The following is a 20,727-nucleotide window of genomic DNA, read 5'->3' as shown; positions in this document are numbered from 1 at the left end:
ATTAGAGCGTAGACTAAACAAGAGATGAGACTTCAAAATTAACATCCACTTACCTAGTGGCTGTAAAAGTTAGAATTTAGCTACAATAAAAGGAAGGTAACCTTTGGCAGCAGCAAGAGAGTGCTAATGCAAAGAATGAATGTGCCAGAGTAGGGGCACAGTCACGGCAACATCACAAAGGAAATCAGAAGGGTTCAAGTAGAAAGTTTAGGGAGAGAGGCTGGCTGGAGAACGGATGGGATGGTCTTGGGCGTCAGTCAGTTTCACAGCCGCATCATGCATCCAAAGGACATGGACGTCATCAGCAGGCACACGTTTACCACTGTTCCCAGAAGGCACACTCTGGATATCAGGCCGTATTTGAGAACTTTCAAAGAATCCACAAAATCTGTGCTCTGATAAAAGAAATAATTTTCTTGTCAAAAAAGTAAACTAACATTGTTTGAGCAACTGTGATAAACTAGTGGAGAAAACACTTTTTATTAACTTAAATATGTAAAAATATAACAAAAAGCACCAAGCTTAAAGAAATATTTACAAAAACCCAAAGAATCTCTCTAGAACATGAATATTTACTAAATAAAAGGAGAGCAACAGCTAAGAAGCAGACCTACATCTCCAAATGCTTGATCAAATTTGGAAAGCTGTGGGTCAATAATAAAAGCATGTACTGTAGGTTCATACATTTATGTAAGATATCATTAAGCATTTTAATAAGTTGCTATATAAAGTCAGAAAAGACTGATTGTTCGTATAGTGAATTATGTAGGAAACGGTCTTAAATACAAATCCAACACATCAAGAATATGTTCATTTTTTGGTTTATTAAAACAAAACTACATTTTCTGTGTTTCTTGCAATACATTAACAAGCATAAAAATCAATTCAGTATTTCCAAGTATGTTTCGCTCACAAAAATCACAGTCATTTCACAGTACCTTACAGTAATTCTTTTCACAACAGTCTTAACATTTCTTTATACAACAGGCAAATAGTTTAATACCTTCCATCAAGACATTTCAGAGCTTTAGATGTTCAGAAATAAGGTCAAGAATCTCTTTCAAATGCAATCATTAGTTTGTATTAAACTAAAATGCCAGATGACAAGTCTCAGGTTTCTAAAAAGAGTTTTAAAAAATAGGTTTACAGCCCATAGTAAGTCTTATAAACCTCAACGATAGGTCCTGTCACGTCTAAACACTACAACTGTCTGTGGATAAAAATCTGCATTCAATTGTACGATACTTTCTTCTACATCTGAATGAAAACCTTATTAACCCCAACTCATCCATGTATTCTGATATGTTCAGTGAAAAAGCCAGGATCATTGGGGCTGTTCTTTCTATCAAAGGAAAGAGCTCCGATCACCTACAATATAATTTTCTGTGCTTATTTTCTTTAGGGGAGGAAATACACATCTATTCCATGCCACACTGGATGTTACAAAATGCATGTGAATTCTGCCCCAGTGCCATGTGTTCATTACCGTTTTGTCTCCTTAAAGAACTATCTAACAGTGTTTCCCAAAATGTTCTCCACAGGACAGTAGTGAGAGGTTCACAGGTATCCCAAAGGAGAAAAAGGTCCTGATGTCAAAATAGTTTGGGCAATGCTGGGTTGAACAGTTTTTCACTGCCAGATGCCAAGCCCTTACTGCGCTAAAGTGCATTGTAAGTCTCCATGTGCAAACTTAGTTCCCAGCAACACCATTTCTATAAAACACTGATGAACATCTCACAGAGCACTCATATTACATGGAGTACTATGGGAAATGCTTTTCCCGGTCCAGGTTACTGGAAATTCCACAATCTGGGATTACATTCATTGTAATCCCAGAAATATTTTCTCCATATACCCTCATGACTTTGTGAGATTTAACAGATTTCAGAAGGAAGACTCAATGCCGTCTCAGTTAACAGTTCTACACATTTCACACTAGTTTTTGCCTTGTTTTTCATGCAATTTTAAGAGTACATAAATTCCTTCCTCTCTTTTGAATCACTTAGGACATTCTCAATTTTAAAAACAGAGAGCAGTTGCATATTGCTTAATATTTTTTTTTTAACTTGACTCACAGTCTTCCCCTGAAGGGCATGCATTTCATGTTATAGAAATGCAATAGAGTAAACTGTAATAAAATTATTTACAAGCACCTAGTTTGTTTAACCTTACATGGAAGCCATCACTGTTGGAAAACAATGAGAACGTATCTTTTAGCAAAACGGTGCTATCTGGAAGCTTTATTGTGAAGATGCTTTCTTTTTTGTTTTTTGTTTTTCGGTCATGAGGCACTGAAGAATGAGTTGTGCTGAAATTAACTCAAAGGTCAGCTTGTCTGGATGAGCATAACTTTGGTTGAGATTTTTCTCCCTTAAAAAAGATTTTCAAAGCACCAGTTAATTACAAAATGCATGCATATTTATCCTCACAGTGACTTAAGTGGTAAGAGAGCTAGCAAATCATACATTGCATTCCTCAAAGCATCTGATCAAACTTCTAGAAAACAAACCAACCAAAAGGGAAAATAATGCAAGAGAAGCCATATTTTCTCTGCTTAGGCTGGCGAAGCAGCAGCTCTTTGCAGCAGTGACAGGCAGGGCAGAGTATCCACTGGGAAGTGAGTCCCAACCTTGAATAATGGTGAGCTTGAGTAATCCTTAATCTACAATTTAAAGGATGAAAAAAAGAGACTAGTGAAATGTTTGATTCCCCACATAAGGAACACCCAAGACTCCCTGGGTATCCTCCAAATGTAGCCGAGAAAAGTGTTCTTCCACCCTAGTCAGTAAAATGGAATGCTAAAACGTGATTATCTCATTAACATCAGAGCTACTACAACTGACAATGACTTAACAGTACCTCAATTCCTATCAAGAAAAAATATCTTTTAAATGCAGAACTTGAGAGGGATCACAACAGCATAGCATTATTGCTACCAGTTTCAAACGTGATACTTCATACAATGTGAAATATCAATCAGCATCCCTCCCTCTCCCAAAACACACGTTACTCATGAGACACTATTAGTGTTTAAAACCCAAGCTTATAGAAGTACAAACTTAATTCTCAGTATTTTTATACTAAATTCAAAGAAACTATGTAACACTCATCTGGAAAAATTCTTAATTCCATAATATCTTAGAGATAAGCAACAGTAAACTGTTAGAAAATGTTTTAACATTACATGATATTTAAGAAATCACCATAATTACCATAATAAACTAATAATTATGCTCCCTGTTCACAAAAGGCACCTACCAATTATGAACAGATCATTTTTCATAATTATTTACCACTATGTGGCATAATTTAGGCATATAACCCATAAAAATTTGTTAAAAGTCATGGTTTTTCCTCAAAGCTAAAAATTCACAAATGCCTCTAACCATTACCAGTCAGTAGGGCCACCACATGCATATACTGGACAGGTTGTGCACGGCACAACTCAAGTGGGCACCAGTCACCTGGACTGGGGTGCAGTACACAATCTGTGTGCAGTACAGAAAGCCCTCATCAGTTGTGGCCAGAGCACTGTATTCTAACAGAGTCTGTCGGCTCAAGCTAATCAAGTTAGGAAAGTTGCTATTTGGTTGGAGGATTTCCAAGAAACAGCTGTACCCGTGAGAAGCAGGTATTACCTGAGGGGTAGACGGGGTACAGACATAAAACAGGAAGGGTTCTAAATATTTGCTGGTCATTTAAAACTCAATGGCACTTTTTTATATGAGCAAAAGCCTTCAACACCAGTTTTCTGGCCAAGTTTCCCTAGAATTTTGCCAGCCAAATTAACTTCCTGATGTTAACTATTTGATTACAATATCTCAGTTCCCGACCTAAACTAATACTGTCTGTTTTCACATACCTCTTAAAAACATTTTCTATATCTGACTGCAAAGGACAGCACAGTGATACCTGGGTGTGATATATATCAGTCCATTCATTTATAAAGCACTTGGGATAAAAGGTACTCCCATTAAAAATGTAGCTACTATTGACAAAGATAAAACTGAAAAAGAGTGAATGGATGACTCAATTATTTTTAAAGGAAGCATTAACCATTAACCAGATAATATACCAACAAATTACCCAATAGCACTAAGTATACCCTATAAGATTCAGTTCTAGAACACAGCTACATTTCTGTGTCCATCACAGTAATTAGTCCTTAAAAGTTGTACTTAAAATGTCAATCTTTAATAAACTCCAAAATAATGTATTGAGATTTCATCTTGTAGTCTACGGATTGTGAGTTGCGAATAGAGGCTGAGGTCCCCCCAAGTGTTATCTGCAGGCTGCTGTGTGGATGCAGAGCTGGGAAGATCACAGATCCATGGAGGGAGAAGGCACTTGTCTTCCAGGAGATCACTGCGGGACAGGGCAGGCGTGACCTTGCGACGGCACCTTCAACTCTCGAGCCAGAAGCTGGTACCTACAAGGGACTCATCTCATGACCTTCATTTGCCAGCGGTGCCACACGTTACCTACAGCACCACAAAACTCAGAATATATTCTAGAAGTTTTTGCCGGTTGCATTGAGGTAGAAAAGTGCTGCTCAGTTCTAAAACAGACACTCTCTTTTGTTTGGTCTCCTTGAAAACCTAAAGAAAAAGTTTAGATTAAATTAAAGGCAAAAAATAAAAAATAATTTCTATCACCAACCTGATCTGTGGTTTCCTAGACCTCAGAAGGCAGTAAAGACACACAAAACCATATCCTGGCTTTAAGTAAATGTATGCATGTGTGTGTGTATGAGGTGGGAGTTTCCAATGCAAGCAAGGTTTTCTTTTTTTTTTTTTTTTTTTGATGGAGTTCAACCAACATAACTATATTCTAAAATTTCAACCAATTTAACTGTACTCTAAAATGACTTAGAATAAAGTCACAAACAGTCCCTCACAAAAGGCCACTAGTATCTCTATGGAACTCACATTCTCCATCAATTATGAAGGTAAAGGACACCTGAGGATACTTCTAGAAATACTTGTAAAAATACAAGAAAGTAACTAAAAATCATATGGAATAATTAAGAGCCAAGATTGTGGTCCTAATCCCAAAGTCAAAAATCTGAAGCACCCCAAAATCTAAAACATTTTGAACGCCAGCATGATGCTCAAAAGACATGCTCATTAGAGCATTCTGGGTTTCGGATTAGAGACGCTCAACCTGTAAGTCTAAGGCACGTATTCCAAAATCCAACATTTCTGGTCCCAACATTTTAGATAAGGGATACTCAACCTGTAGCACCTTGAAACATATTGATACCAGTTATATATAGCAGTTTGGGAATAAATGTGAAACCAGTAAAATTCCAGAACATTCAAATAAATCTACACTGATGGGTTTCACCTTCAACATAGCCCAACCCATCCTACATGCTCCATTCCCAAAAACGCCTGTATCATTAAGCCAGCAGAAACTGCTTCTCTCGGGGTTCACCCCACCACAAAGGTAGCTCAAACAGACTCGATCTAAAGAGAACAGAAGTTAAGATAGCTTTTATACCATAAATGGTGGACACCTACCCCAATATCCTTAAACATTTTCACAGCATTCTTCACAAGACAGTATGTGGCACTCTCAGCTGAAGAGAGAGAATAAAACCCTGTCAAATGGTTAGGCCCAACAAATCATGACAATCCCAATAGCCACAGTAAGAAAGTACGGGGAGCTCGGAAGAGAATGAGGGCAAGTCAGCAGACAGGGGTGGGGCCCCACTTCCACCACTGACAACCTATGAGTTCTCAGCTGACTTGCTGTTACACCTACTTTGTTTAAACCTACTTTGGCCTATGTTGAGGTAAACAAGAAAGGGAGGGGGAAAGAAAAGAGGGTGTAGAGAGAGAAATGGGGAGAATGGAGGGAAATAGAAATACCTAAAACATCCATTGTCCAAGATTGTTGTGAGAATCAAATGAGACAGCGTATAAACATTCTTTAAGCTACCCAGTGGTACGCAGATGACTGTACATCAGTGGAACCAGAGAAAGCACAGGCCTCGAGGTTACGAAACAAGATTTCTGATCCCAAGATCACCCACTAACTAGCAGTGTGACCTTCGGTATTTTCCTCAACTATAAAATGAGGTGATTAGATTAGATTCCTTCTGGCTCTGAAAAGTGATTCAAAGTAGTTTCAGCTCCAAACTACAACTGTATGAAATACTACTCCCACCCCAATCATATCTCCTACAACAAACAAGACGGAGCGCTGGCCAAGATGTGCAGCAAGTGAAACACACACTGTTGTGGGAGTACAAGCAGGTACTGGAAACTGTTTGGCGGTATCTACTAAAGCCGAATATATCTAGAGCCTACAACCAGGCAATTCTGTTCCCATATATATGCTGTATATAGGGGCACAGATGTTCACCAAAAGACATATTCAAACATGCTCACAGCAACACTGTTCAAAGCAGTTGTGAACTGAAAACAACCCAAATATCCTTCAACAGCAGAATTAATAAAATGTGGTAAATATTTATACAAGGGAACACTACACAACAAGAACAAAGGAACAAACTATATGCAACATGTATGAATCTCAAAAATAATGTTACGTGAAAAAAGCCAGACATAAGAGTGTATAACTGTATCATTCAACTTATATAACATACCAAAGAAGATAATAGTAATACTCTATGGTGTTAGAGGTCAGGATAAGTTTGCATTTTTCCAATTTTCTACAATTAGCAAATTTCTGTAATCAAAAAAAATTTTTTAAAAGAACAAATAGTGACTCAACATACCATATACTGCAACATTTCTTTCTGTTCTGGTTACTAGGTATTTGTGCAACTTTTGCAGATATTCAGGTTCTGGAACAGGACCGCTAAAGTTGTGAACAAAGATGGCAGCAGAGCTGTAGGCCTCCAGCAAAGGCCCAAGGAGTCTCTGTAAGAAGGTGATAAACTGCTGGTGCTCCTTGGATTGGCTCACCTGAGTGTGCAAAAGCAGGAGATGAAGTCATGAGGAAGGGACAAGAGACACAAGGCAAGAGGACAGAGGACTTTCTCTGGAGAGCCAGTAACGTGAGAAGATGGCCACTCACATCAGCACTACACGAAAGCGGACCCCTGCCCTTCATGCAGAGAATCTCTGCAGGAAACAACTGCTGGCTTTCAAACACATTCTTTATGGTAATCATTCACTTTTTTATAGTATATGAGGCTTGTGTTCATTGAACAGCCACCTAGAAGAAATTTTCATAACTGAATGCTATAATTATGATATGCTATCATCACTGAAAATAGCTGCTCCTAAGACTAGGCCTTCCACAGTTTGAAGCCTGGGCTCGACAGTCACTCAAGTCTGCAAAACAACCAATGAGAGACCATTAAGATCAAGTCATTCCTCCTTCAGCACCTATTCCCTGCCTCCCCTAAATGGCCTTTGCCCACAGTCCAGCAATGTGGGGAATGATGGCCACCGTGACGGGGGTGCTTTATGGCCGAGAGGCTCTCACGGTACCTACCCAAAACACATGGGTTCGGTGAAGCCCCTCTGGAGTGTGAAAGCAAGATCACTGCCCAATCTTAAAACTACACTAGTACCACCCAAGTGAAAAAGAAGACAATTTCTAAATGTCAAAAAAGAGTAATCCACTTAGAGTATTCAGAAAAGATGGGTCATTATTACTAAGTTCTAAAATTATAAATTAGACAAAATTGATTTTTCTAAATCAGGGACTTTTTCTTAATCTAAATTTTCTCCTATAATGGTATTTGTTTTAACTGACAGCAAAGAGCTCAATATATGAAATTTTGGGAGGGACAGCAAGAGTGACTCAAAAAGAGCAACCAGGCCAATGGCAGCTCAATAGCAAAACTGCTGCCTCATGAGGGGGTGCAGGTGTAGATAAACAGGTATACACCTGTATATTTCATAAAAGGATGGTGAAAGTCTCACCTATGACATTCATCTTCCTGACTTTTCAGACTCTCCTTTCCTTTTCTACTTAAACCGAATAATTTAAGGTATTAATTCAACTCAAACAGTTTGAGTGTCTTTACCACACAGAAGGCACCAGAGCGAGTTGGGGAGTTCTTTAGATATGAAGACATCACCAGGGCTCCAGCTGATCTCATTGCAACATAAACCTCAACATATCCCTGTAATATCCACCAGAATTCTTCACCAAAGTACCTTCAGGTAGCAATCTCGCTGTTCCTCCCCAAAGTCACTGTCTTCATCTTCTTCATCACTTCTCCAAGACAAAGGTTCAGGAAGCTTCTTGTCCCACTGCTGCTCAGCAAGACTAGGACTGATATCTTCCTGGTCATCGTGCTAGGCCAAGGAGACAATGGATAGTAAATAAATATGCACTGGCACACAAACAACTGCCCAGTGGAGCCAGGACAAGGCGGTCCTCTTCTCTGACCCTTCCTGGCTCTTCTCTGTTTAGCCATTCATAACGTCAATCCACTTCCCTTCCAAACTCAAACTCAGTCGGGAGACAGCAGGGGACAAAAGAAAGGGCGGGTGGGAGGGGAGAGCTACCAGAAAGATCAAATAAAAGTACCCCCACATATTCTAAATTGATATCTACTTTTCCAGGCCATTCCCTCTACACTAAATCTACCAAAATTAAGATAGAATCTCAAAAATGAAAACTGCAGATGTGCAAGCTACAAGCATACTGATAGGTGTAACATCTCAACTTAGCATACAAACTTCTGGATGTCACAGAATCAAGTCAGGATATGTTTTAGATAACACAACTTACAAATAGGAACCAAAATATTAAATAATCCAAAGGACACTTATTCTCCCCATTCTTATTTTTCTCTTCTCTACATCTGAACATGACTGTATACCAAATGTAATTATTGATTTGTTTATTTATTTATTTATGAGACTGAGTCTCACTCTGTCGCCCAGGCTGGAGTGCAGTGACACGATCTTGGCTCAATGAAACCTCCACCTCTCCAATTCAAGCAATTCTCGTGCCTCAGCCTCCCAAATAGCTGGGATTGCAGGCGCGTGCCACCATGCCCAGCTAATTTTTGTATTTTTAGGAAAGACAGGGTTTTGCCATGTTGGCCAGGCTGGTCTCAAACTCCTGACCTCAGGTGATCCACCCACTTTCGCCTCCCAAGGTGCTGGGATTACAGGCGCATGCCACTGCGCCCGGCCAATTATTGGTTTAAATAAGTGGTAGAAAAGGGAATGAAGAGCAAGTAACTTCATACAGACAAATAAAGGAAAGCTCTTTCTCTTACCTCTGCCACTGTAAGAATGCCATACTGGATAAACTTTCCTACTGTTTCATGGCACACTTGGTAAAATGTCTGGCAAGGCTGAAAAGAAAAGTCATTTAGATGTAAATGCCACCATTTTATACTTCTTTTTTTAAAGGCAGAAAACATGGTATAAGGTAGCTGCCAAAGCCTTCCATTCTGTTACCTCCGTCACCCCACTGAGCAAGTCCTGTGATTCCCAGTGCCCACCGTCTTGATACACACATGGCCATGGACAAAGCCCAAGAAGAGACCTCTGTCACTTCACTGGCAGAGCACCCAACACTGCACCACCTGCAAGGGGTACTCCTGAGCTCAATTCTCTCCCCACACCCACAACGTGGCAAATCCCCTGAAGACTGCTTATCAGCCCCCCACCACCTACTTCTTTTACTTTCTAAGACCGTTTTTTTGCAATAGTTATAATAAATACCGTACACAAACATGGTGATTGAGGAAACACAACACTGGAATAAGTAAACAAAAACCAGAGAAAAGCCAAAGTCAGTCTTCGAGTCTTATCCGCCCTCGTCCCTCCCATCCCACCACCCACAGTTCATGCAAAACAGATTCCCCAACAGGACCACCAGGACACCTCACCCAAAGCACGGTGTGGAGGGGCGGTACTCTAACACATGCCCTTATCTCATCAACATCTCAAGACACATTCATACAAAAGAAAATATCGGAATTCAAATAAAATATGAATTCTACATGTTGACAATTTTGAGAAGAAGGAAATCTACTGCTAAATACATATGTCTCATGATAAATGCTCATTAGTACTGCTGGGCTTTGTTTTCCTCGTTTGTAAACTGAGAGGGGTTGAGCAGATGTTTTTTTTTTTTGAGATGGAGTCTCGCTCTGTCTCTCAGACTGGAGAACAGTGGCGCAATCTTGGCTTACTGCAATCTTCACCTCCCAGGTTCAAGCGATCCTCCTGCCTCAGCCTCCAAAGTAGCTGGGACTACACACGCGTGCTACTACACCCAGCTAACTTTTTTTGTATTTTTAGTAGAGTCAGGGTCTCTCCACGTTAGCCAGGATGGTCTTGATCTCCTGACTTCATGATCTGCCCGCCTCAGCCTCCCTAAGTGCTGGGATTACAGGCATGAGTCACAGCACCTGGCCGAGCAGATGATTTTTAAGGCTGCTTCTAACTCTTACCATCTGTGGTTTCATCATCTACAGGTGGGTGCGTTAATTATTTACAAACCACTGACCCAGTGGCTCACACACAATACGTGCTCACTAGCTTTGGATGTGACTGCCTGAGAACATTGAGCAATCTGTCCTATCATGGCTCATACTGCAGGACAGATTCAGTGGAGCAGTGACCCAGAGAGCAAACCAAGATAGTAAATGACATATTGGTTTGGTGGTCACTGAAATCCAGGAGTGGAATATAAAGTATCAAAAATGGGCCAAACGTTCTCTAACAGAAAAATACGGGGGTTATGTTTTCACGAAAACGCTCAAGAAAAGAGACCAGGCAACACTGAAGAGTCTTCACTCACCAGTGAGATGGTGCCCTCATTGGAGAGAAGGTAGCACAGGCTGGCCGCCTTCCGTACCAGCTGCTCCTGGCTGATCAGGTTAGGTGGGGTGCCAGTGGGCCCCCCTAATCCCCTCTTGTTCAGAACTGCATAAAGGCTGCAAGCTAAGAAAAGAAAAGCAACAATGAAGTTGCCAGCTCAAAGTCTCCAAGAAAAACTTCAACTGGCTCAAATAACCTTAAGAGATTAATACATCAAAAATAATGGCCTGTATTTCTAGAAATTTAAGTAAATCCCACAAGATTAAATGCTTATGATTCCATATGATCCCAACTGCATCAAAACCCTTCTCCAAACACATAAGCCCCCTCTTCTCTCCTTCTTCTCTTTTCTCTTAATCACAACTGAGGCCCTCCACTCACTTTGCTGCCCTGTATATGTCTCATCTCAGTTAGATTTTCAGCTCCTGGATTGCAAGACACTCTACCTCTCCTGAGAAATAAGGGTAATATTATACAAATGGTAATTCAGTAATTACTCATTGTAGTTATAAACAGTGATATAACAGGAGATTACATTTTCATTTGAAAACTAAAATTACAGCCACATTCCCTCAAGCAAGGGGCTATCACCCAAATTAAAGCAGATACCACTATGTGTTTTAGGCTTTTTTATTTTCCATGAAAATTACTGAAAATATTTCAAGGACTGACATACCTATGATGGCCTCCATGATAAAGACATGAAGTACCCCATTGCTGTAGAAGTTGAGTTCGAAGACTGCTGGGACAGTTGTGCTGGGGGTGATAAAAAACTCATCGTTCCTGCTAGTGTGAGTGATTGTGACGCAATTTCCCAGCAGCTGTATGGCATGCATGACTACATCTTCTGAATTTCCTGAGAACCCCAGGTCAAAATCACGAGCCAGGACTTCCTCTTTCATCACAAAGAAGTCTTCCACCAATGTGGAGAGATCAATTCCCTAAAGAAAGAGACAGAAATGGTATCATGACAGTGGAAAACCTACTTTCCAAAAAGTTGGGAGGTCAACACTCCAAGACTTTCTTCTTGCCTTGGCTTTCCTGCAGCTCACTGCTAGCACAGAGAGAAGTAGGGCCAGAACACCAATGCAGAGCGAGTCAGAAAACTGCTTAAAAAGCTGGTCCTCCAGGAATGTCAAGGTATTACACACGCTAGTGAACACTCTAGCCATGACACATGATATGCACACATAAGATCACAAGAGAGAGAAAAAAAGCCATCTGCAAGTAAGGAGTGCTTATTTTTTAGCAAGATTTCCTTCATTTTAAATATTTATCTGACAAATATTTACTTGGTGCCTATATATATTGGCACTGTGTTTGGTGTTGAGAACATGACTGAACAAGACTGATGTGGTCTCTTCCATCATAAAGTTTAGACAAATGTATTTTGGGAGGATAAACGGTGGGTTCTAAAATGTCAATCAATTTGTTTGGAAAGCATTTGCTATCAGAATACATACCACATGTTAATGAAATAGATCTTATTTACATTAACAGTATTAATCAAGCAATAGCTTTGTACTACATATATTAAGCAGTCTGTTTTGTTTTGTTTTTAAATGTAGATTCTTCCTCCACCAAGTTGATAAGCTCCTTTGGGCAGGGTCCTCAGCTTATTTTACTGTTTACCTCATGGTACTAGCCATGAGTGGGCCAAATTTGCCCCTGAATATGTATCTGAGCAGCTAACAAAACATCCTAATGCTTCCTACTTAACTGCAGGTGACATTGCAGACATACCTGCCTGTGTCTGTAGAGGAGTAGGCAAGCCACAATGTGTGTGGACATAATGGCACAGGACTTGCTAGCAGCTGGAAGGCAAACACAAAGCTTTTTTTAGTTGCACTTTTTACAAATATAGCTGAACTTTTTTGAAATACCTAAATTTTAAACAAGAGTATTTAAAACTGTAAAAGTCATCTATCACATTTCCCATAAGTGTGATTTACCAAAAGGAAGTTATAATATTACAGTGTTCTGGTATAATGGAACGTCATTAGAGATCACTGTTCATCATACAACAGGCTAAGACAGGTCCAAATTCAATCCAGGCCAATGGAATTTAGTTACTGAATGACAAAGAGACACTTTTATTGAAATATCAAGACCCAAAGTACAAGCCTGTTTGAGTTCTACAGGATCTCCCATTTCCATATTCCTTGACTTGCTCCCATCTAGTCTATTATAACTACAACTCCACTTCACTCTTCTTGCTGGTATTCACCATGTTAAAATGAAGGTGTAGTAAAAGGATAACAGCTGACTTGAAGTCAGAAAAATCTGGGCTCAAATCCTAATTAACTCACTAACTAACTTCATGACTTGGGGCAAATTACTTGAATTCCTGACTTCACTTTCCTCACTGGTAAAATGAAAATACTACTAGCTCATTAGACTATGTGAGAATAAAATGATTGGCCCGGCACAGGAGCCACAGTAATGGGCACTCAATATATTTGTATTTCCTCTTTCAACCTGACCCAGACGTAAGAAGGAAGGGCACAGAAACACATTTGAGAATGACTACAGTGCACACCCCTACAGTGAATTTGCATAAAATTATAATTATATAAATCAAATCCGAGAACACCCATGGAATGATAATCTGAAAACACGATAACATTTGTGAGTTTTCTAAGGTGACAATACATTTATGAACACTTCATTCACTACTTGTAATTGAAGTTGTCTCCAGTGTTTAAAAAAAAGTACTCAGTACTATATGTATAGCTATTAAAATATTTATAAAGAATTTTTAAATATGAATATATGTGTTACAAATGGAAAGCTGCACAATACAAAACTGTAAAAAATTAGAGACTACACAGCAACACCCATGGTTATTTGGGTAGTGGGTTTTCGCTATCTATTTCATCTTTATTTTCCAACTTTTCGACAATAAGGTATTATTTTTCGTATCCAGATTTTAAGCCAGAGAGAGACACAATCAAACGTGCTTGAGAAAGAATCCTCTGACCCAAAGTCAAGCAGGAATAGGAGCCTCCAGAATGGGAGGAGCCAGGTGAGGGAGGGAGGCCTCCCCAGTAGCATTGGCAGGAGGCGCTGAGAGTATCATCAGTGTCCTGGCCCAGAGAGCAGCAAGAAAGAAATCACCACTGGGCTGAGCAGCAAAGAACCATCGTGCTGCCTTGGGATTTTAAAGCAGCCTCCACAACAGCACACAATTGTACAACTTGGAACTTAAAGAAGACTGATCCTGCAGTGAACTCAAACTCCTCTCCAGGTTCACTTTAATTATTTGTGTATAACTATCCCACTGACGAGAACATAAGCTCGTTGAGTTCAGAACCATTAATTATTCATTTTGTATTCTCCACGGCTAAGGCAAAGCTTTATACAAGGCCACTCATATTTGCTGCATTATAAAAACTCTACGGGGTCAAAGCAGAAATGGACATGCAACTATAAATCTAGACGTTGTACCACAAATTAGTTCAAGCAGTTCAAATAAAACACATTAATGAGCAACAGAGGCAACAAATCATTTTAATAATAACTATCTTTAAAAAGCACAACAACTACCACACGAACACCTACAATTACCAGACACTGTATAAGATGTTTAACTCCAATTACCTCAAATCCCCATGGTATCACCTTCTTTCTAATAACTTACCTATCACCACCTGTGAATTAATAGAAGTGGAAACTAACCTCAGCAGATTTCAAAACCTGTATAGTTTGCACCACACCATGATGAATCTAAATTGTAGAATTAAAGAGTCTGGTATTCTACTTACTGAATAGAATATGCTCAGCCAGATTTGCAATCAACCTCCTTCGTAGGAATTCATCTGTTGCATTTCTGGACTCATTAATGGATGTGTCTCTACCTTCATCAGCAGCATCATTGGGTCTAAAAAGTGTTTCAAAAATCAACCCACAACCACACTCTTTTACAAGGCAAACTATGTGGAACTGATCTTTAAATGAATTAGATACTTTAAATTACTATATATTTTAAATTTAAACCACACATAGATTATTTCTATGGGTTATTCTCCTACATAATAGACTATATTATGACCTGGCCAAAAATTGTTATTTAGTTATGACTAAATAGTCTCTAGGTACATCACTTCCAAAACCACTGGCGGAAAGAATACATAAAGCAAGATGCCAGATTCTAAAACATTTCTGAAAATTCAACACTTCCACACATGAAAGGAAAGGCTTCATATTCAATTTATCTAAGTTAAAATTCAATTTGAATTCTGAAAAATTCAAACAGCAAAATCCTTTTCTATGGTTCACTTACATACAATATGCATAACCTACTACCACAAAAACTCAGTTCAAGTATTCAAAAAGCATAAATCAAATAAGAACTCCTATATAATTCACAAAATCAAAAAGCTTTTATAAGCAAATAATTAAAAACTTCCAAACTAATATGAAAACATGTCATCTCAATATTCCTTATTGGACCAAGAGAAAAGTTACTTGAGTAAAGAAGTGAAAATAAGAATGTGCACATTTTTAATAAGGTTAATCTATGCAATACAAGAAGTAACAGATGTTTGATAGCTCTACAAATTTTACCTTGAAGGAAGTATAGCTGGTAACAACGCTTGCTCCAGAGAAAGTGGAGCAGACACCGGTTTCTGACTTTGGCTTTCTAAATATTCCTGGAGAAAAAAAATACAACATGATCATTTACCCTCACTTTCACATCAACATATAAAATGTAATTTCATCTTCCAAAGGTTAAAAGGCAGTTGTGTATGAAATAAGCCATGCTATAGAGCATGGGAAATACTTTCTATATCTTAGACTATCTTCAGAAGTCCAGAATGATTCACAGATTGTTGCTAAGCATGAAGCTGAACTTAAGAACTGAAGACACAAAGAATAGGATGCTTAAACAAAATCATTTTAAAATTAAAAGAAATTTTTAACTTTTCTCACACATCGTCATAAAATTGACATTCTTAATATCATTAATAGTGATGATAGACATAATCATACTTTAAAAAATCTGGCAACCCAAGAACCACATTATTTTCAAAAGAACCTCAATCTAAAAGCAAATCATAACAAGACAGAGGAGCTACGTGACCATTTAAAAAATAAAGAAAAAGAAAAGAAATGATGAGGTTCTAAAAGATCAAAGCATTCAAGGCCAGCAAGCATCTACCACAGCAGCTGGAATCTCTTAAAGTTAAGCCAGGAAGTAGAATAAAAGGAGAGGCGGGACCTTCTGCTCCTTATCCCTGGGCTCCCTACTTCGGTACCCATTCTTCTCCTTCTCCTTTACAATTTGAATATCTTAAGAATTTAAAACAGCAAGGGCCTCAGGGACCTGCCAGTCCCAGACTTTCAATGAGGATGGCACTATCCCTTAGGATGTGTGGTACTGGATTCTACACAGTAAGACATAGCATCATCCTGTCAAATTTGCCCAGCTTTGGCTGCGCAAAGTGGCTCACACCTGTAATCCCAGCACTTTGGGAGGCCGAGGTGGGATGATCACCTGAGGTCAGAAGTTTGAGACCAGCCTGGCCAACATGGTGAAACCCTGTCTCTACTAAAAATACAAAAATTAGCCAGGTGTGGTAGTGGGCACCTGTAATCCCAGCTACTTAGGAGGCTTAGGCAGGAGAATTGCTTGAACCTAATGGGCAGAGGTTGCAGTGAGCTGAGATTGCGCCACTGCACTCCAGCCTGGGTGACAAGAGCATGAAACTCCATCTCAAAAAAAAAAAAGTTACGCAGCTTTTAGGGGAGGTGTTTGGAAAAATTTCCCCTAAAGACAATTTTAAAACATAAGATATAAATACATATTATAAAGGCACATGCAAGATTCACATGAATTTTTATTTTTTTACAATTATTTATTCGTTTATTCATTCATCCATCTCAAAATTTTTTTTGGCTTTTGGGGTTTTTTAATTGATATATAATAGTTGTACATATTTTGGGGTATATGCAATATTTTGATACCTATATACAATGTGTAATGATAAAATCAGGGTAATTGGGATAACCATCACCTCAAACACTTACCTTTTTTGTGTGTGTTGGGAATATTACAATTCTTCTCTTTCATTTTGAAATATACAATAAATTACTATTAACTAAAATTTCCCTACTGTACTATCAAATACTAGAACTCATTCCTTCTACGTGTTTTTTGTTCCCCTTAGATGGTCATGAATTAAAAAAAAATAATAAGAGCAATAAATATTGAGCCTGATATCTCCCAAAAACAGATACTCACTCTTCTTTGTCAATAGGCAAATTTTGTGGAAAAATTTAGGCAACACCACCTTTCTCATAGTCCTCATTTTACAGGAGAGCAAACTGCAGCCCCCAAGTCACACAGAGAGGTGCTGTTAGATTCAGCACTGGAGCCTCCTGACTCCAGGTCGATGCTTCAACACGGTTTCATTTCAACAGACACTCACCTTTAAGGAAAACGGCTGTGCAAAATCCACTCGGACACAACCATAGTTTTTTCGTAACATTCTAATAACACCTCTTGCTATACTCCACAGGCTCTCATTCTTCTTTGGCTTGCCCTAAATTCCAATAGTGATAATAACATGGTGAGAAATAAAGCCAACACATACACAAACATTCTATTATCCACAGAATAACTTGTTTTATGGAAACTGTAAGTTCATCTTGAAAAAGAACAATGAATGAAGAAGGAAAGGAAGCAGTCATTAACTGTGGCCTGTCAGAAAATGTTTAGTATTCAAAGATGCTCAAAGATGTAATCATGTCATTGGCAGATGGAATTCAGTCAATGAAAAACAAAACATTTAATACTATTTCATTTAGTATCATGTTCACACAATTCACAAAAATACAATTGCATACTAATCAAGGAAAAATATGACATAGCCTGGAAAACTGTTCTGTAGTTCTTAAATAAGAATAAAACATCGAAGAGGTCATTTATCTGAGGTCTGATGATCACCAGAGTCTAAATGTCTAATATTAGGCAAGTAATTGCAAATCCAGCCTCACAGTGGCCTTTGAACTGAGTATTCACTCAGTAAACACCTAGTATCTATTACATATAAGGCACAATGGCAGGACATGTAATGGACACAGACTCAGATATGAACTTGTGAGACACAGTCAGGATGAGTAGGGTATACATCAAGGACAGATTCACAGAACACAAGGAGAAGAGTGTCATACAGATCACATCACTTAATTTGTAAGCCTATCACTTAATTTCTAAAGCCTCTGATTGTCAGATGTCCTTGAATTTCTGACACATCTGGAGCCATAAGCTTGAAATAAGTACCTCACCAAAAATTTCCACAATAAATAAGAACAAAACTAAATTCCTCTTGAACTCTAACGGCTGACTGGAGTGGTAAGCTGGTAAAACCATTCTGATAAAGTGGTTGGCAGTACCTACTAAAGCTGAAAATACATGTTTTAAGACCCATCAGTTCTTCTCCTAGGTGCATACCCAACAAAATGAATGTATATGGTCATCGAGAAAAAATATACAGGAATAATTACAGCCAAACATCTTGTTAACAGTAGAATAAATTATGGTATACTCATACACTGGAATACTACACAGCTATGAGAAGGAATAGACTACATGCAACAATGTGGATGAATCTCACAAACACCTGCTTAAGCAAAGGAAACCAGATGCGTACAGACCACATATTATCCAATTTACGTAAGTGCAAAAATATGCAAAACTAATCCAGTCTATAAGAAATGAAATTAATGATTAACCTTGAGGGGATGATGACAGGAGAAGCACGAGGAGGGTTTCAAAGGTCCTGGTAATATTGTTCCTTGATCTGGGTGCTAGTTGCATAGATGTATTCACTTTGTGATAATTCAAGCTACATGCTTATGATTTATCTACTCTTTTGTAACTATTACACTTCAATAAAAAGGTATACTGAAAAAGTCATTGCTACTTCTCAATCTGTAGGTGTTTTTGCCACTATGACCTCACAAGTTCTTCATGCCCAATTTAAAATATGCACATATTCATTAAGCCCTGGGGAGAACAAACCACAGATAACCTTCCACAGCAGAGATTGCAACGTGGTGGCAAGTCTTCTCCCACTTTCCAATCCCATGACCAAGGTCGTCACTGATAAATCTAACCAGGTCACTTCTGCCAAGCTCAGGAAAACACCACACAAGCACTACCAATCAAGTTAAAGACAGGGCATGAAAGCTACTCACCGTGCCCATCCAATCACATTTCATACAGTGCTTTAAACACAGGGAGTACCGAAAAAACATTCTTAGTTAATTCTAAAAGCAAATCTAAATTCTAAAAGTTAAGTCTAAAAGACTTGATAAGCAAAGATGACTTTTGTGTAGGTATCCTTACCAGTTGTTCGCCATTGTAGTGACCTTCGATAATACGATCATAGGAGATTCCAACAGGTATTATCAAGATGTCTGGGATGACATTGGTAGATAGAGTATCTACCACAACTGACAAAAGTCCCGCCCGAGCACAGGAGGTTTTTCCACTCCTAGAACGTGTGCCTTCCAGGAAGATCTCCAAGAATTGCTGCTGTCGAAGTAATTCAACTATATGCTGGGATATAAGAAGAAAGTAAAACACGAATTCAAGACCACTCAACTTAGAATGAGCTCAGAAAAATTAAATCTTTAAAAGCAAAACAGAAAAAACTATAACTTGACTAGTGACAAAGTATCTTATTCACACTAATAAAGCAGCTCCTCCAATGCTATATTTTGGTAATAACAACAATAACAACAAAAAATTAACAAACTCGAACAATAATCACTCAAATTTCTCAGAGTAGTGTTTAAAAAATCTCAACTCAAAAGAGTCCTTTTTCCTTCCACCGTGATAACCAACACAATGGCCCTAAGGATAATTAGAGCTCACACATACCCCATGGAGCAAAGCTCTGTAGAGAACATCTTTCCGTCCATCTGGTGTTTCATCAAGCCTTCGTCGTATGAAGAAGCCCCCAAGCTTATGGATCAAAGTACTATAAATTCAGAATGCATGAATTATTTACAAAGAAAAATGTAAAAAGAATACTCACATTCCAAGTTAATTCAAAACATTTGCCAAATGGATACAAGCCCTTATGTGCTGCTTGAGCAGCTGACAGTAAAAATGCAGGCATTTTTTTCATTTTCCACATTATTGACATGTTTCAGTCATTTACATTGTTCATCAGTCTTTGGGATATCACTGTGTATAATGAGCCTCTATTACATCTGTTCCAAGCCAAAAGGAGTTTGCATGATATATTACCCGTAAAAATGATAGTATAGATTTTAAGAGGATTACAGAACACTTCTAAATTTTAAAATCCTGCCCAGGGTCTCAAGACACTGACCCTTAGACATTCTGAAATTTGCCCATGACATCTTTACTACAAAATGAATATGATGTTTATCACGAAAGCTCCTTGGAGGAAATTTTCTCAAATAATTATTGCTTACAAAGGGTCCTTGTGAGACAAAAATAATTTTATCCAACTGAAACCACACATAACCATCTTTCCAAAACATGCAACAAAAATGTGCTTCCTTTGCACACACACAGGCATAAAACAATTCTTTCCCCAACCCCATGTCTCTTTCAACAACACTAATTGTGATATGAAGTTGAAACTAAGTCAATCTTTCCAAACTCACAGCCTCCTATTCTTTTCAAGTAGAGTGATACTAATATAAACATTAATATATATAGTTTTGGTATCCTCTACAGCAGGAGTCCCCAACCCCAGGGCCACGGACCAATACCGGTCCCTGGCCTGTTAGGAACCAGGCCACACAGCAGGAGATGAGTGGCAGGCAAGCAAGCAAAGCTTCGTCTATATTTACAGCCATTCCCCATCACTTGCATTACCCTCTGAGCTCCGCCTCCTGTCAGATCAGCAGCAACATTAGGTTCTCATAGGATAGGAGTGCAAATCCTACTGTGAACTGCAAATCTGCCCAT

General features: G+C 38.7%; 1 protein-coding gene across 1 annotated transcript in view; it reads right to left on the bottom strand.

The window, feature by feature from the left end:
- Positions 1-805: 805 nt before the first annotated feature.
- Positions 806-20,727, bottom strand: part of LOC105466801 (glycerol-3-phosphate acyltransferase, mitochondrial) — a 63,296-nt gene continuing 43,374 nt past the window's right edge. Inside the window, exons 10-22 of the mRNA XM_011715887.2 lie at positions 19,663-19,762; positions 19,126-19,338; positions 17,204-17,317; positions 15,339-15,424; positions 14,537-14,652; positions 12,516-12,586; positions 11,449-11,713; positions 10,753-10,895; positions 9,218-9,295; positions 8,142-8,282; positions 6,746-6,935; positions 5,523-5,581; positions 806-4,598 (exon numbers count right to left, since the gene is read on the bottom strand). Coding sequence (XP_011714189.2) covers positions 4,482-4,598; positions 5,523-5,581; positions 6,746-6,935; positions 8,142-8,282; positions 9,218-9,295; positions 10,753-10,895; positions 11,449-11,713; positions 12,516-12,586; positions 14,537-14,652; positions 15,339-15,424; positions 17,204-17,317; positions 19,126-19,338; positions 19,663-19,762 — 1,693 coding nt within the window. The 3' untranslated portion in view covers positions 806-4,481. The remainder of the gene's footprint in view (positions 4,599-5,522; positions 5,582-6,745; positions 6,936-8,141; positions 8,283-9,217; positions 9,296-10,752; positions 10,896-11,448; positions 11,714-12,515; positions 12,587-14,536; positions 14,653-15,338; positions 15,425-17,203; positions 17,318-19,125; positions 19,339-19,662; positions 19,763-20,727) is intronic.

Source organism: Macaca nemestrina, chromosome 9 (genome assembly GCF_043159975.1).
Source record: "Macaca nemestrina isolate mMacNem1 chromosome 9, mMacNem.hap1, whole genome shotgun sequence".
Taxonomy (NCBI): domain Eukaryota; kingdom Metazoa; phylum Chordata; class Mammalia; order Primates; family Cercopithecidae; genus Macaca; species Macaca nemestrina.
This window is presented reverse-complemented; position numbering and strand designations above follow the sequence as displayed.